At 38.9% G+C, this 18,114-nt stretch overlaps 1 protein-coding gene across 1 annotated transcript in view; it reads right to left on the bottom strand.

Annotated features, from left to right (window-relative positions):
* Positions 1-18,114, bottom strand: part of gas6 (growth arrest-specific 6) — a 39,582-nt gene that overhangs the window by 8,952 nt on the left and 12,516 nt on the right. Inside the window, exons 3-8 of the mRNA XM_062035531.1 lie at positions 17,978-18,002; positions 17,818-17,880; positions 7,252-7,374; positions 5,403-5,522; positions 3,304-3,426; positions 1-52 (exon numbers count right to left, since the gene is read on the bottom strand). The exon at positions 1-52 is cut by the window's left edge and continues 70 nt beyond it. Of these exons, the coding sequence (XP_061891515.1) occupies positions 1-52; positions 3,304-3,426; positions 5,403-5,522; positions 7,252-7,374; positions 17,818-17,880; positions 17,978-18,002 (506 nt within the window). The remainder of the gene's footprint in view (positions 53-3,303; positions 3,427-5,402; positions 5,523-7,251; positions 7,375-17,817; positions 17,881-17,977; positions 18,003-18,114) is intronic.

Here is an 18,114-nt window from a genome sequence, read left to right as displayed (position 1 = left end):
GGCGTGTTGAAACACTCCTCCGCGCACACGTCTGCCTCACACTCGTCAACATCTGAGCGGCGACACACAGGGTGAGAGGACAAAACCATTACACGCCAAACTAAGCGCAATATTTCATTCAAACATGAACTCTAAGAGGACCTAAAACCATGAGAACTGGTTTCCTGTCAACATGTTGAGGAATGTAAACAGCACTCAAGTCGAGAGGGATTTGACGTTAATCGGGCTGTTATCGTCTCATGCACGACCTTACATGGACACAAAACTGAATCATTCTCAGAGGAGAGTCACAGAAGTTAAGTAAAGTCTGGTTTATAATAACTTGTGCACTATTTTTTTACATTTTGCTTTCTTTCTTTCTTTCTTTAGTTTTAGCTCGTTTATGGCAGTTTGGTTGCTACTCTTGGTCAAACAGCTTTAAACGATGCCAAAGCCTCAATTCATAAGGTTCATACTAGAGATGTCCGATAATATCGGACTGCCGACATTATCGGCCGATAAATGCTTCAAAATGTAATATTGGAAATGATCGGTTTCGGTTTCAAAAAGTAAAATTTATGCCTTTTTAAAACGCCGATGTACGGAGTGGTACACGGACGTAGGGAGAAGTACAGAGCGCCAATAAACCTTAAAAGGCACTGCCTTTGCGTGCCGGCCCAGTCACATAATATCTACGGCTTTTCACACACACAAGTGAATGCAAGGCATACTTGGTCAACAGCCATACAGGTCACACTGAGGGTGACCGTATAAACAACTTTAACACTGTTACAAATATGCGCCACACTGTGAACCCACACCAAACAAGAATGACAAACACATTTCGGGAGAACATCCGCACCGTAACACAACAGAACAAATACCCAGAACCCCCTGCAGCACTAACTCTTCCGGGACGCTACAATATACACCCCCCGCTACCTCCTACCGCCCCCCCCCCTCCATCCCGCCCACCTCAACCTCCTCATGCTCTCTCAGGGAGAGCATGTCACAAATTCCAAGCTGCTGTTTTGAGGCATGTTAAAATAAATGATGCACTTTGTGACTTCAATAATAAATATGGCAGTGCCATGTTGGCATTTTTTTCCATAACTTGTGTTGATTTATTTTGGAAAACCTTGTTACATTGTTTAATGCATCCAGCGGGGCATCACAACAAAATTAGGCATAATAATGTGTTAATTCCACGACTGTATATATCGGTATCGGTTGATATCGGAATCGGTAATTAAGAGTTGGACAATATCGGAATATCGGATATCGGCAAAAAAGCCATTATCGGACATCTCTAGTTCATACATTTGGCCCAGGATGGGACGAAGTCTCTAGGTAGTGGTTGTGTTGTAGTGGCCGGGTGACAACCATAGCAATGACACTTGGAAGATCCTCCAGGCTACCAGTGAGTACTGTAATCGAAAAGAGCTGTGAACCTTTGGGTAGCACACGATTCGATTCTTGGTGGTAACGAATCGATTCAGAATCCATCCTCGATTCTAAATCAATACTTTTTCAATAACATTGGATGGCATTTCTATGATTAACTACATACCTACATAAATTATATAAACAGCTCTAATAAGAGTTCTATATTACTTGAAAGGAAACTGGTTTTGTTTGATAAAAGTCACTTGAGATTAAGACTTGTTACATATAAGAATTGTGATACAAAATCAATTTTTTTGACACCCATAGTAATCTGCATTCAAGGCTTCTTTTATTGGGTGAAACAAATGTAAATGTGACTATATTGGTGTTATTTTCTGTAAAAAATAAAAAAATGTAAATAAAGAATTTAGAAGTTGGTGAACAGTTTTTATGCTTTAACTATAGGTGTGTAACGGTACATGTATTTGTATTGAACCGTTTCGGTACGGGAGTGACGGTTTGGTTCGGAGGTGTACCGAACGAGTTTCCACACGGACATATTAAGTAGCGTACCGCATGTTGTGTAAACTATGCACACCGAGGCTCAACACACGGCATGCTAGCAACGACCGGGCTACGATAGACTGACCATACGTCCTCTTTTCACCGGACATGTCCTCTTTTGCGGGGCTGTCAGGGCGGAGTTTCTTAAATGCCTCAAATGTCCGTCATTTTGAGTTAGGGTTGCGTGTATTTTCAATGTACGTTAAGGGCTAAGAAGGGGTTGAAAACAAAACAAATTGTGAAGGTGCGCAGCAGCATTGGTGAGGGAGGGACAGAGACAGAGAGAGCGAGAGAGTTATGATAAACGCGCATGCGTCGCCAGGCTCTGCTTTTTATCCATAGATTTATCAGATTTAATTTTTTATTATCTATAGCAGGGGTGTCAAAAGTGTGACCCGGAGGCCATTTGCGGCCCACAGCTAATGTTTTAAAGGCCCACGGCACATTCTAAAAATACTATTAAAATAAACAAAAACATAACAAAAGTGAAATAAAAAAGCTTAAAGGTTAAATGTATTTTAGAAAAAGTTGCAATGTTGACTAATAAATCAAAGCTGTTTTTTTTTCTTTCAAACTGTCATTGCTCAAAACATAATATTGAATCAAAATCAATGTTATTATGAATTATTGACCTATCCAAGGTTCAGATTACTTCACATCAAATATTCCACTAAGAAAAATATTTTTGGTGGAAGATTTTGCAAATTTGGTAAATAAATAACCAAAAAATGTATATTTTGTTGTTTTCTTACTGTACCGAAAATTAACCGAACCGTGACATCTAAACCGAGGTACGTACCGAAAACTATAAAAAAAATCATAAAATATTTATTTAAAAGTAATCCTACTTTGCCAGAGTCAGGTCTGGACTAATCAGGATAAACTAGAGATGAGTGTTCTGCGAAAAAGCTAGTCAAAGATCATATATTTCATAGCGCTCTGGCGTTTTTAGAAAAAAAGTTTAGTCTCTCCCAGGTTTCGAACTGAAGTCGAGGGCTCGTCTAGATTTTTGGCCGGTAAATACCTCCAAAATGTAAAATATACTATTAGCTTTAATGTCTTTAGGTTTTGGTCAAGTACTGAATTGATCAACCAAATATAAAAGCCACCGCGCCATACGGGACTTTTTCTATTTTCTATATAAGAATTAAAGCCGAATGGACAACAGATGACAAACAGAAGACAAATGGCCGGTTATTTACTTAAAAAGTTTTTCTCGCAATGTTTTTGCAGTCCTTTGCTGACCTCACAACACAACACAGCTGCATCCACTCCCACTGAGGTTGAAGCTGCTCATCAGTCAGGACTCATCAAACTGTGTGTGTGTGTGTGTGTGTGTGTGTGTGTGTGTGTGTGTGTGTGTGTGATGCTTACCGACACAGCTCTTGCTCTCCTCTTGGTAGACGTAGCCGAGATCGCACAGACATTCGTGGCCTCCCTCGTTGTTCTCACAGCGAGCCGAGCCACACACATTCAGGCCTTCACACTCGTCCAGGTCTACAGAGGACAAGTATGCAGCTTTGGTCTCGGAAACCATCAAGTCCTCGTGTTTTATGACCAAGGACGGCACGGGATATTAAAATGGGTCAACAAACATGTGAGGAGTGATGGCAAACATCATTACTTTTGTCTAGGACCACAATTCCAGATGTGTGTAAGACTGCAGCAATTGATTATTTTAGTGATCGAGTAATCTATCGATTAGTTTGTTTGATTTATGGAGTAAATGGATAAACATGCGTATTTTAGGGAAAATAGTTGAAATTAAAAAAAATGGTGCACTTGCCATTACCTTTAATTTACCTTCTTTGACCGTATTTTACCTTCTATGCTAATTTTTTACCTTCTATTTAACTTTATTTACCTTCTTTTTAACTTATTGTCCTTTTTTACCTTAGATTTAACTTTGTTTACCCTTATTTTAACTTATATTTAACTTATTTATATTTCTATATTCACTCTATTACCTTCTGTTTACCTTATATGACTGTTTTTTTTACCTTGCTTTAGCTTCTTTTATCTTCTATATTCCTTTTTTTACATTTACTTACCTTCTATTTAACTTCTTTTACCTTTTATTTACTTATTTTATTTACCTTTTATATACATTTTTTTACCTTCTATTTACATTTGTTTTACCTTCTTTTACATTTTATCTGTTTTTTAACCCTTTACTTAACAGTTTTACCTTTTATTTACTCTTTTTATTTTCTATGTTCCTTTCTTTGACCTTGTAATTATATTATTTTATCTCACATATAACCTATTTACCTTCTATATTCCCTCTTTTACCTTTTATTTACCTTCTATTTACCTTATTTTACCTTTTATTTACCTTGTATATTACCTCTTTTACTTTTTATTTACCTTCTGTTTAGCTTTTATGACTGACTTTTACCTTATTTTACCTTCTATAATTTTCTTTAACCTCCTATTCAACTTTTTTTTGTTTTATTTACCTTCTTTTACCTTTAAATTCCTTTTTTTTTTTTTAACCTTTGAATTACCTTCTACAAAACAAAATCTTTTTATATACCCTCTGTGACAGTCATTGGTACTTTAACTTAACTTTTATATAAATTTTTTTACCTTCTATTTACATTGGTTTGACCTTCTTTTACATTTGATCTATGTTGTTTAACCCTTTACTTACATGTTTTCCCTTTTATGTACTCCTTTTACTTTCTATGTTCCTTTCTTTGACCTTGTATTTACATTATTTTATCTTGTATTTAACCTATATACCTTCTATATTCCCTTTTTTTTTTAACCTTTTATTTACTTTTACCCTTTATTTACGTCTATATTCCCTTTTTACCTTTATTTACTTTCTATTTAACTTATTTTACCTTTTATTTACCTTGTTTCCCTGCTATGACTGACTTTTACCTTGTTTTATCTTTGTACCTTCTATATTTCTTATTTTACCTTCTATTAAACTTTTGTTTTATTTACCTTCTTTTACCTTTTATATAACTTTATTTACCTTTCTAGTTAACTTATTTTACCTTTTATTTACTTTTTTATTTAATTATTTTTTTTATTTACCTTTTTTACCATTTACCGGTATATACATTTTTTAAACTTCTATTTACATTTGTTTGACCTTCTTTTGCATTTTATCTACGTTCCTTAACCATATACTTACATGTTTCACCTTCTTTTACCTTTTATTTACTCCTTTTACCTTCTATGTTCCTTTCATTCACCTTTTATTTACATTCTTTTAACTTTTATTTACCTCATTTAACCTTTTTTCCACTTATTTTAACTTCTGTTTAGCTTCTTTTACCATATTTTACCTTGTATTCAACTTGTTTTACCTTGTTTTCTGCAATATGGATTTTGTACATTTTCATTAGTTAACCACAAACGATTAATCAAAGCAACAAAATCTATATCAAAGCTCTTTCCTAATTGAATTAATCTATGAAGCGTTGCAGCCCTACATGTGTGTATGTGTTGATGCTCACCATTGCACATGTGGCGTCCAACCAGCATGTAACCTTGGCGACAGGAGCAGTGGTAACTGCCCACCGTGTTGTGGCACTCATGGTCACATCCTCCGTTCCTCTTGCTGCACTCATCAACATCTGTCAAGGCAGGGTGGGGTTGTTGGGAGTGGAGTCCATGCAAATGCAGGAAAATTATATATTTAATAACAATTTGTTGCCAACTTGAGTTCACAAGATCAAATTCCTCTCCTCATCCTCAGTTGGAAACTTCAGTCTACTGCAGTATTATTGGTAATATTATTTGGAACCTTTCAGTTTCTCTTCAGTGGAAAAGACTGAAACCTCTTGACTTTCTCTCCCAGTCAGGTGGCGAGATGAGTCACAGTGGAAAAGTGTGAATTGGGTAGCTGGGCAGCATATTCCTGCTCCACAGCACCGTCTGCACACTTTTCCACTTTGTGCTCTGACAAGTTATCTTGTATTTCCACGTCTAAAAGTGGAAGCTGTATATTCAGGAACCGGAGCATCCTCTCCATCATACCCATTACTTGCTTTCACTGCCAAAGAACACAGTAAAAGTCACCTTTGTTTGAATGTGCAACGTGAGCACTGTTCAACTTAAACACATTAATAACATCTTGTTGCAATCACTTACAATTCAAACCAGTAAAAAAGTGTAAGCACTTTTTTTTTTAAGGGCTGTCAAAATGAACGCGTTACCGTAGATTAATGGTGATTACTGTATTATCGGCCGATAAATGCTTTAAAATGTAATATCAGAAATTATCGGTATCGGTTTCAAAATTATCGGTATTGGTTTCAAAAAGTAAAATTTATGACTTTTTAAAACGCCGCTGTGTACACGGACTTAGGGAGAAGTACAGAGCGCCAATAAACCTTAAAGGCACTGCCTTTGCGTGCCGGCCCAGTCACATAATATCTACGGCTTTTCACACACACAAGTGAATGCAATACAGGTCACACTGAGGGTAGCCGTATAAACAACTTTAACACTGTTACAAATACGCGCCACACTGTGAACCCACACCAAACAAGAATGACAAACACATTTCGGGAGAACATCCGCACCGTAACACAACATAAAAACAACAGAACAAATACCCAGAACCCCTTGAAGCACTAACTCTTCCGGGACGATACAATATACACCCCCCGCTACCAACCCCCCCAACCACCTCAACCTCCTCATGCTCTCTCAGGGAGAGCATGTCACAAATTCCAAGCTGCTGTTTTGAGGCATGTTAAAAAAAATAATGCACTTTGTGACTTCAATAATAAATATGGCAGTGCCATGTTGGCATTTTTTTCCATAACTTGAGTTGATTTATTTTGGAAAATCTTGTATCTGCATCCAGCGGGGGGCATCACAACAAAATTAGGCATAATAATGTGTTAATTCCACGACTGTATATATCGGTATCGGTTGATATCGGAATCGGTAATTAAGAGTTGGACAATATCGGAATATCGGCAAAAAAGCCATTATCGGACATCTCTAGTTTTAAATGTAGATTAAATAATCATAGGTCCACTTTAATTTCCCAGTGAATAATGTGTAATGATGCCTAATCATGTCAATGTGGTGGGTACACATATTATGATTGACGGATATAGTTATTATAGTTGACAGTTTATCCACATTCCATAACATGTGCACCACTCCAGTGCCAGTTATTCAGAAATATCCTCCGCTGAAATAGAACCGAAAGATAAGCTCTGAGATGCCGGATACGCTGGATGTGACATATGATGAGCGGACATGACAGTGGGGGCGATGTCAAACTATGTCGACCGCCAAAACCTGTCAAAAGGTCAAACAATAACTCTCTCTCGGCGGTGACAGTACCTTTTTCACATTGGGCCCCGGTCCAGCCCGTGAAACAGTGGCAGTGGAAGGCTCCCTTCTTGTCCTCGCAGCGCACCGTGCCTCTGGAGTTACAGGGGGAGGGGGAACACTGGTCGGGAATGTCTAATTTGGGGAGAGGGGGGGAAAGGAAGACACAACAAATGTGATGTTATAGTGACTGAGGGTCTCGTGTTGTGCATATCAGAGTATAAATAGATTAATGCTGGCTCAGCTCTCTTCCAAGAGATGTCCCAATTTAGTCCCTCCCAGCAAGCCTTCCCGTCTGGATCAACTTTGTAGCAACTAATAGATCTGAAGTTGAAAAAAAATTATAAACACGACTTATTTATATACCAAACCTGCTCGGTGGCCTTGTGGTTAGAGTGTCCGCCCTGAGATCGGTAGGTCGTGAGTTCAAACCCCAGCCGAGTCATACCAAAGACTATGAAAACGGGACCCATTACCTCCCTGCTTGGCAATCAGCATCAAGGGTTGGAATTGGGGGTTAAATCACCAAAGTGATTCCCGAGCGTGGCCACCGCTGCTGCTCACTGCTCCCCTCACCTCCCAGGGGGGCGGAAAAAGGGGATGGGTCAAATGCAGAGAGTAATTTCACCACACCTATTGTGTGCGTGACTATCAGTGGCACTTTAACTTTATTTTTAACAATTTAATGACAGAGACCCTTTTGGGTCCCTGGGACCTTTAATGTTCACCAAAAGTAAAAGGAGCCCTAATTGTTTTGAAAATGAAAAATAACCAAATGGCCCCTGCATGATTTAATTTTTCGGTGCGTGGCCCTCAGTGGAAAAAGTTTGGACACCCCTGCATTGGTGCAGAATAATGCTGACAATCATGTAGTTTCTATCCATCCATCCATTTACGACCGCTTGTCCCTTTTGGGGTCGCGGGGGGTGCTGGAGCCTATCTCAGCTGCATTCCGGCAGAAGGCGGGGTGCACCTTGGACAAGTCGCCACCTCAACGCAGAAAATCCAATTTTGTATTTATTTTTAAATCTGTTCTGACTAGTGTTGTCCCATTACTTTTCTAAATAAAGGGGATCACAAAAAATGTCATTATTGGCTTTATTTTAACAAAAAATCTTACAGTACATTAAACATATGTTTCTTATTGCAAGTTTGTCCTTAAATAAAATAGTGAACATACTAGACAACTTGTCTTTTAGTAGTAAGTAAACAAACAAAGGCTCCTAATTTAGCTGCTGACATATGCAGTAACATATTGTGTCATTTATCATTCTATCATTTTGTCAACATTATTAAGGACAAGTGGTAGAAAATGAATTATTAATCTACTTGTTCATTTACTGTTAATATCTGCTTATTTTCTGTTTCAACATGTTCTATCTGCACTTCTGTTGAAATGTAATAATCACTTATTCTTCTGTCGTTTGATACTTTACATTAGTTTTGGATGATACCCCAAACTTGGGTATCAATCTGATACCAAGTAGTTACAGGATCGCACATTGGTCATTATCAAAGTCCTCATGTGTCCAGGTACGTATTTCCTGAGTTCCTAAACATAATATACATTTTTAAAAAAGAAAATATTTTATGATGCTAAAAAATACAGATGTAATGATAGTAGTATCGACAAGATACGCTATTGTACTTGGTATCATTACAGTGGATGTTAGGTGTAGATCCACCAATAGCGTTCCGGAAGAGTTGGCGCTGCAGGGAATTCTGGGAATTTGTTCTGTAGTGTTTATGTTGTGTTGCAGAGCAAATATTCTCCCAAAATGTGTTTGTCATTGTTGTTTAGTGTGGTTCCACTATATGGCACATGTTTATGACAGTGTTGGAGTTGTTCATACGGCCACCCTTAGTGTGACATGTATGGCTGTTGACTAAGTATGCCTCCATTCATAAGCTAAGGTGGTTGCGTTAATGGTTAATGATTGGACATTATGAAATCTTGTGTTGACTTTGTCAAATATTTAAAAGTTTCGACTCATCCATTATCATGACTCCTATGTAGGTGTGTAACGGTACACAAAAATTTCGGTTCGGTACGTACCTCGGTTTAGATGTCACGGTTCGGTTTATTTTCGTACAGTAAGAAAACAACAAAATATAAATTTTTTGGTTATTTATTTACCAAATTTGCAAAATCTTCCACCAAAAATATTTTTCTTAGTGGAATATTTGATGTGAAGTAATCTGAACCTTGGATAGGTCAATAATTCATAATAACATTGATTTTGATTCAATATTATGTTTTAAGCAAGGACAGTTTGAAAGAAAAAAAAACAGCTTTGTTTTATTAGTCAACATTGCAACTTTTTCTAAATTACATTTAACCTTTAAGCTTTTTTATTTCACTTTTGTTATGTTTTTGTTTATTTTAATAGTATTTTTAGAATGTGCCGTGGGCCTTTAAAACATTAGCTGTGGGCCGCAAATGGCCTCCGGGGCACACTTTTGACACCCCTGCTATAGATAATAAAAAAATAAATCTGATAAATCTATGGATAAAAAGCAGAGCCTGGCGACGCATGCGCGTTTATCATAACTCTCTCGCTCTCTCTGTCTCTGCCCCTCCCTCACCAATGCTGCTGCACGCACAATTTGTTTTGTTTTTAACCCCTTCTTAACCCTGAACGTACATTGAAAATACATGCAACCCTAACTCAAAATGCCGGACATTTGAGGCATTTAAGAAACTCCGCCCTTACAGCCCCGCAAAAGAGGACATGTCCGGTGAAAAGAGGACGTATGGTCAGTCTATCGTTGCCCGTTAGCTGCTAGCATGCCGTGTGTTGTGCCTCGGTGTGCATTGTTTACACAACGTGCGTTACGCTACTTAATATGTCCGTGTGGAAACTCGTTCGGTACACCTCCGAACCGAACCGTCACTCCCGTACCGAAACGGTTCAATACAAATACACATACCGTTACATCCCTACTTCGATGTGCTGCGTTATTAGGTGGAACATGTAGAGCTACCACGCGCCCTACAGGATTTGAAATAAAGCATGTAGAGCTACAACGCGCCCTACAGGGTTTGAAATAATCATACTTTAATTGTCTCCATTGAGGCCAAGGATTTGTGAAATTGTAGTAGTTACAACACTGCTGACTTTGGATAGACATTAGCCACTAGCTAAGTCAGCTCTTCCTGAGAGCGTTCTGCATGACACGACGGGTGGGGGACCGGTACTTTTTAGAGACGGTATAGTACCGAATATGATTCATTAGTATCGCGGTACCATACAAATACCGGTATACCGTACAACCCTAGTTCTGATGTAGATGAGGGGTGTCCAAACTACATACAGCCTGCCAGCGTCGTCAACGCTGGGAATCATGTAGTTTATCGGCAATAATTTGTGGGACAATGTATGGTCCTGCAAAATGTGTTACCGGTCTACTCAGATTAAAAACAAAATGTTCCACTGCATGTTTCTCTTTTGGGTCTCAAAAATGTTCTGTTTGCTGAAAGCCTGTGCATGTCTCTGCATGCCAGCCAGAGTTGTGGAGTGTGCGGGGCCTGGAGGAACACACAGCTGTTGTTACACAAGTGTACAAATCCCACACCGCACATAAACAGCCCAGTTTCTGGACATCAAATTTGAAAATATCACGTAGGGCTGGGCGATATATCGATATATATCGCGGGTTTGTCTCTGTGCGATATAGAAAATTACTATACCGTGATTTTCGAGTATACGTTTTCACGCAGTTGCTTTTAGCTGCGGGCATTACACTACAGGCTCTCAGACTCTTTCTTGTCTCTCCTTCTCACAGAGACATAAAACAAGCGCACATTCTTACATACGTCACATACTGTCGCACGTGCAACATGACGTTGCACGTGACACGCTCTCGCCGAGCAGAGAGGTAGCGACACGGGTAACATTAGCTGTGCTGCTAACGGTGCGGTGCCAGTGGTAATACGAGAGAAAGAAGGTGCGAATCTGGTAACAAATGAAGGAAAAATTAAATAAAATTTAAAAAACAGCAGGGGGTCCATCGTCTGCCGGTGTTTTGGCTTCAAGTGGAAATACACTACCGTTCAAAAGTTTGGGGTCACCCAAACAATTTAGTGGAATAGCCTCCATTTCTAAGAACAAGAATGGACTGTTGAGTTTCAGATGAAAGTTCTCTCTTTCTGGCCATTTTGAGCGTTTAATTGACCCCACAAATGTGATGCTCCAGAAACTCAATCTGCTCAAAGGAAGGTCAGTTTTGTAGCTTCTGTAACGAGCTAAACTGTTTTCAAATGTGTGAACATGATTGCACAAGGGTTTTCTAATCATCAATTAGCCTTCTGAGCCAATGAGCAAACACATTGTACCATTAGAACACTGGAGTGATAGTTGCTGGAAATGGGCCTCTATACACCTATGTAGATATTGCACCAAAAACCAGACATGTGCAGCTAGAATAGTCATTTACCACATTAGCAATGTATAGAGTGTATTTCTTTAAAGTTAAGACTAGTTTAAAGTTATCTTCATTGAAAAGTACAGTGCTTTTCCTTCAAAAATAAGGACCTTTCAATGTGACCCCAAAGTTTTGAACGGTAGTGTATGTCAAACAGACAACCGTAATATGTCAAGTATGTGGCAAAAGCGTTGCTACAAAAGGTAGCAGCACTGCTAATTTGTAGCATCATTTGAAAAGTCACCTGCTAGAGAATGAGGAGTTCTTGAAACTCTGCATGTCAACATCTCGGCCGGTGCCACACCCACAAAATGCCAAAGCAACCATGTCCAGATCAACACCGTATGAAAAAAATAGTCAACAACAGAAGGAGGTAACGTCCGCAGGAACCTACCACATAGCGAAGGACATAAACTGATTTCCTATTATGCAGCTCATTTTTATTTGACAGTTATTGACATATCTTGTGTGACATCATGCACAAAAGTGCACTTTATGTGTTTTAAACTATTGTAGTGGCGTTCTGTACAAAAAGTGCACTTTAATTTAGTGTTGTTTTGATATGTCATCTTAGTGACATCATGCACAAAAGTGCTCTAATAGCTTGTTTTAAAATGTCTCTGACAATCTTGCACTTTCTGTTTTGAAATGACATGAATGTTTGTGCCACTGCTTAATAACTGTTTAATAAATACACTTTTGGTAAATTGACTTAGTTGTGATTTCCCTCTCTGCATGAAAGTTTAAAATGAGCATATATTAATGCAGTATGAACAAGAATGTTTTAATGTAGACACACAGAATCATCATATTGCTGTGATTATATGCGTCAAGTGTTCATTCAAGGCTAAGGCAAAATATTGAGATATACAAACCCCATTTCCATATGAGTTGGGAAATTGTGTTAGATGTAAATATAAACGGAATACAATGATTTGCACATCATTTTTAACCCATATTCAGTTGAATATGCTACAAAGACAACATATTTGATGTTCAAACTGATAAACATTTTTTTTTTTTTGCAAATAATCATTAACTTTAGAATTTGATGCCAGCAACACGTGACAAAGAAGTTGGGAAAGGTGGCAATAAATACTGATAAAGTTGAGGAATGCTCATCAAACACTTATTTGGAACATCCCACAGGTGAACAGGCTAATTGGGAACAGGTGGGTGCCATGATTGGGTATAAAAGTAGATTCCATGAAATGCTCAGTCATTCACAAACAAGGATGGGGCGAGGGTCACCACTTTGTCAACAAATGCGTGAGCAAATTGTTGAACAGTTTAAGAAAAACCTTTCTCAACCAGCTATTGCAAGGAATTTAGGGATTTCACCATCTACGGTCCGTAATATCATCAAAGGGTTCAGAGAATCTGGAGAAATCACTGCACGTAAGCAGCTAAACCCGTGACCTTGGATCCCTCAGGCTGTATTGCATCAACAAGCGACATCAGTGTGTAAAGAATATCACCACATGGGCTCAGGAACACTTCAGAAACCCACTGTCAGTAACTACAGTTGGTCGCTACATTTGTAAGTGCAAGTTAAAACTCTCCTATGCAAGGCGAAAACCGTTTATCAACAACACCCAGAAACGCCGTCGGCTTCGCTGGGCCTGAGCTCATCTAAGATGGACTGATACAAAGTGGAAAAGTGTTCTGTGGTCTGACGAGTCCACATTTCAAATTTTTTTTGGAAACTGTGGACGCCGTGTCCTCCGGACCAAAGAGGAAAAGAACCATCCGGATTGTTATAGACGCAAAGTTCAAAAGCCAGCATCTGTGATGGTATGGGGGTGTATTAGTGCCCAATACATGGGTAACTTACACATCTGTGAAGGCGCCATTAATGCTGAAAGGTACGTACAGGTTTTGGAGCAACATATGTTGCCATCCAAGCAACGTTACCATGGACGCCCCTGCTTATTTCAGCAAGACAATGCCCAGCCACGTGTTACATCAACATGGCTTCATAGTAAAAGAGTGCGGGTACTAGACTGGCCTGCGTGTAGTCCAGACCTGTCTCCCATTGAAAATGTGTGGCGCATTATGAAGCCTAAAATACCACAACGGAGACCCCCGGACTGTTGAACAACTTAAGCTGTACATCAAGCAAGAATGGGAAAGAATTCCACCTGAGAAGCTTCAAAAATGTGTCTCCTCAGTTCCCAAACGTTTACAGAGTGTTGTTAAAAGGAAAGGCCATGTAACACAGTGGTGAACATGCCCTTTCCCAACTACTTTGGCACGTGTTGCCGTCATGAAATTCTAAGTTAATTATTATTTGAAAAGAAAAAAAAAAAAAAGTTTATGAGTTTGAACATCAAATATCTTGTCTTTGTAGTGCATTCAATTGAATATGGGTTGAAAAGGATTTGCAAATCATTGTATTCCGTTTATATTTACATCTAACACAATTTCCCAACTCATATGGAAACGGGGTTTGTATATCGTGTATCGTGACACGGCCTAAAAATATCGAGATATTAATAAAAGGCCATAACGCCCAGCCCTAGATCACGATTGCCCGTCATGCAGAAGTCTAACTACAACATTTGTGCAGGTACTCCAGCTGAAGTTGTTCCTTGCCATGTGTGCAAGATTGTGATCAGGGACGATACTGCTGTGCCTCGCACAATTAGAGGGAAGACAAAGTAGATCAAGAAGGTGGGAGAGGCAGCTGATGGAAAATAAAAGCCTTATATATACAACAAGCTGAGTCACAGCCCCTCTACACTGATGCAGCAAAAAATCCTGTACTCCACTCACGTCAGACTTTATTCACCTTGTTCCTCCGCCCGTCCCGACGAGGGACCCGAACAGTGCGTGCGTGTGACGCAAGAAGGGGGCGTGTCGGCCGGTCGCCGACGTGCAGCGTCTCTGCACTGCATCAAAGTGCTGCAACGTTACTCATCCGCAGCACGGATATCTCAGGCGGACCCAGGAAGCGACTTGAGAGAGGATTTGGGTTGTGACTTTCTACTGCAGTCTTCACTTCTGCACTGCAGCCCCAATCCTGCGCACGCTCTAACTCGGGGGCGTGCAAACTTTTTCCAGCGAGGGTCGCATTAATAAAAAATTAAGGATGTTGGGGGGGGCTACTTTGATACATTTTGTACATTAAGGATACTAAAACCAATGCAATATAGGTCGATCAATATATGCTAATCTACACTATATTGCCAAAAGTATTTGGCCACCTGCCTTGACTCACATATGAACTTGAAGTGCCATCCCATTCCTAACCCATAGGGTTCAATATGATCCACCTTTTGCAGTTATTACAGCTTCAACTCTTCTGGGAAGGCTGTCCACAAGGTTGCGGAGTGTGTTTATAGGAATTTTCCACCATTCTTCTAAAAGCGCATTGGTGAGGTCACACACTGATGTTGGTTGAGAAGGCTCTCTGTTGCTGTTCTAATTCATCCCAAATGTGTTCCATCGGGTTCAGGTCAGGACTCTGTGCAGGCCAGTCAAGTTCATCCACTCCAGACTCTGTCATCCATGTCTTTATGGACCTTGCTTTGTGCACAGTCATGTTGGAAGAGGAAGGGGCCCGCTCCAAACTATTCCCACAAGATCTACTATCTAGATCATACATGCCAACCCTCCCGTTTTTAGCGGGAGACTCCCGGTATTCAGCGCCTCTCCCGATATCCTCCAGGCAGAAATTTTCTCCCGACAAACTCCCGGTATTCAGCCGGAGCTGGAGGCCACGCCCCCTCCAGCTCAATGCGGACCTGAGTGGGGACAGCCTGTTCTCACGTCCGCTTTCCCACAATATAAACAGCTTGCCTGCCCAATGACATCATAACATCTAGGGCTTTTAGAGAGTAGAGTGCACAACTGCGCACACAACAAGGAGACGAAGCAGAAGAACGAGGAAGTTACAGACATGGCGACGCCGTCGACAAGCAAGATGAAGAAAAACACTTGCAAGTTCCAAAACGAATGGAAACAAGAATTTCAGTTCATCCAGGACAGTTCGAAGGGGAAGGGGTATGTATGTTGCCTGTACATTTTGTAGAACAGACTTCTCCATTGAACACGGTGGCCGAAATGATATACTCATTCATGAACGGAAAAGTTAAACAGGACAGTGCTGCCATCTACTGGATAGCCTCCGGAACACTGAAATTCAAGTGTTTATTTTATTTATATGTATAATTAAAAAAATAAATAAAAAATAAATACATTAAAAAAAAAAAATATATATATATATATATATATATATATGAAATACTTGAGTTGGTGAATTCTAGCTGTAAATATACTCTCCTCTTGACCACGGCCCCGCCCCAACCACACCCCCCACCCCCGACCACGCCGCCCCACCCCCCCACACACCTCCCGATATCGGAGGTCTCAAGGTTGGCAAGTATGATCTAGATCAGGGGTCACCAACGCAGTGCCCGCGGGCACCAGGTAGCCCGTAAGGACCAGATGAGTAGCCCGCTGGCCTGTTCTAAAAATAGCTAAAATAACAGCACTTACCAGTGAGCTGCATCTATTTTTTTAATTTTATTTATTTACTAGCAAGCTGGTCTCGCTTTGCCCGACATTTTTAATTCTAAGAGAGACAAAACTCAAATAGAATTTGAAAATCCAAGAAAATATTTTAAAGACTTGGTCTTCACTTGTTTAAATAAATTCATTCATTTTTTTACTTTGCTTCTTATAACTTTCAGAAAGACAATTTTAGAGAAAAAATACAACCTTAAAAATGATTTTAGGATTTTTAAACACATATACCTTTTTACCTTTTAAATTCCTTCCTTTTCTTTCCTGACAATTTAAATCAATGTTCAAGTAAAAAAAAAATGTTTATTGTAAAAAATAATAAATAGATTTTAATTTAATTCTTCATTTTAGCTTCTATTTTTCTGACGAAGAATATTCGTGAAATATTTCTTCAAACTTATTATGATTAAAATTCAAAAAAATTATTCTGGCAAATCCAGAAAATCTGTAGAATCATATTTAAATCTTATTTCAAAGTCTTTTGAATTTTTTATTTTTTATTTTTCTTCTGGAAAATCTAGAAAAAACAGTCATTTGTCTTTGTTAGAAATATAGCTTGGTCCAATTTGCTATATACTCTAACAAAGTGCAGATTGGATTTTAACCTATTTAAAACATGTCATCAAAATTGTAAAATTAATCTTAATCAGGAAAAATTACTAATGATGTTCCATAAATAAATACGTTTTTCTCTTCTTTTTTTCGGTTGAATTTTGAATTTTAAAGAGTCGAAATTGAAGACAAACTATGTTTCAAAATTTAATTGTCATTTTTTTCATGTTTTCTCCTCTTTTAAACCGTTCAATTAAGTGTAAATATCATTTATTATTAATAATAACAGTTAAAGGTAAATTGAGCAAATTGGCTAGTTCAGGCAATTTATTTAAGTGTGTATCAAACTGGTAGCCCTTCGCATTAATCACTACCCAAGAAGTAGCTCTTGCTTTCAAAAAGGTTGGTGACCCCTGATCTAGATTATCATGACCACAATGTTTGTCAGATTTCAATTCAGACAATGTTAACGTTACCATTCTAACATGTTAGCTTTTTAGCCAATTTTACAGCTCCACACCTTGGAATCATATGACTCGGTACTTGACACATGCTAACTGTTAGGATGCTAACATTAACATTTTAATATATTAACATTAGCATGCAATTTTTATTATGCCAATTTTGCAGCCGAACACCTCAGAGTCATATGACTTGGTACTTTATACATGCTAACATCAACATGCTAACTTTTTAAACTAACTTCACATGCGTACGCTTTATGGTGGTTCGACTTGGTACATGACACATTCTAACTGTTAGCATGCTAAGATTAGCATTTAAGTTCAGCTTGCACATTTCAGCATTTAAACGCAATTGCTCCCAAAATTGCATATTTTAGTTTTTTTGTGTAAAATTATTTGGTCTTTAGATTGTGTCGTGGGCCAATTAAAAACAAGCTGCGGGCCGGAATGAGGCCCCGGGTGGCACTAAATGAAACGAGGCTCCACACTCAGGAGACGCCAACACTATTCAAAGTGGAGAAGCACTGTGGGGAAGAAGTAGGTCACGATAATAATACACAGCAATCAGGACTTTGTGTTAAGACGTAGACAAGAAGAGGTCAGAACCTACTGTGGACACATGTGATCAGATCCTGTTTTGTCTTATCTGAATCTCCGTACTTCTTCATACAGTCTAAAAAGCAGAAAAAAAGCAAGTTAGGACGATAAACAAGACGTTGTGAATAAGAAAAGCTGGACAATGTTGGTAGGGATGGCAGAAGGTGACTTACCCATATATTTGGGAAAGAAGTAGTCCTAAATGAGGGGAACATGGAGAAAAAAGACTTAGTTAGGATAATTAATTGCATTAATTTAAAATATGACTGATGCTTTATTTTCCATTTATTCTAAGGCTACGTTCACACTG

This window comes from Entelurus aequoreus, linkage group LG02 (assembly GCF_033978785.1).
Source record: "Entelurus aequoreus isolate RoL-2023_Sb linkage group LG02, RoL_Eaeq_v1.1, whole genome shotgun sequence".
Taxonomy (NCBI): Eukaryota; Metazoa; Chordata; class Actinopteri; order Syngnathiformes; family Syngnathidae; genus Entelurus; species Entelurus aequoreus.
Note: the sequence above shows the minus strand (reverse complement) of the source record. Positions and strands in the feature narration are given on the sequence as shown.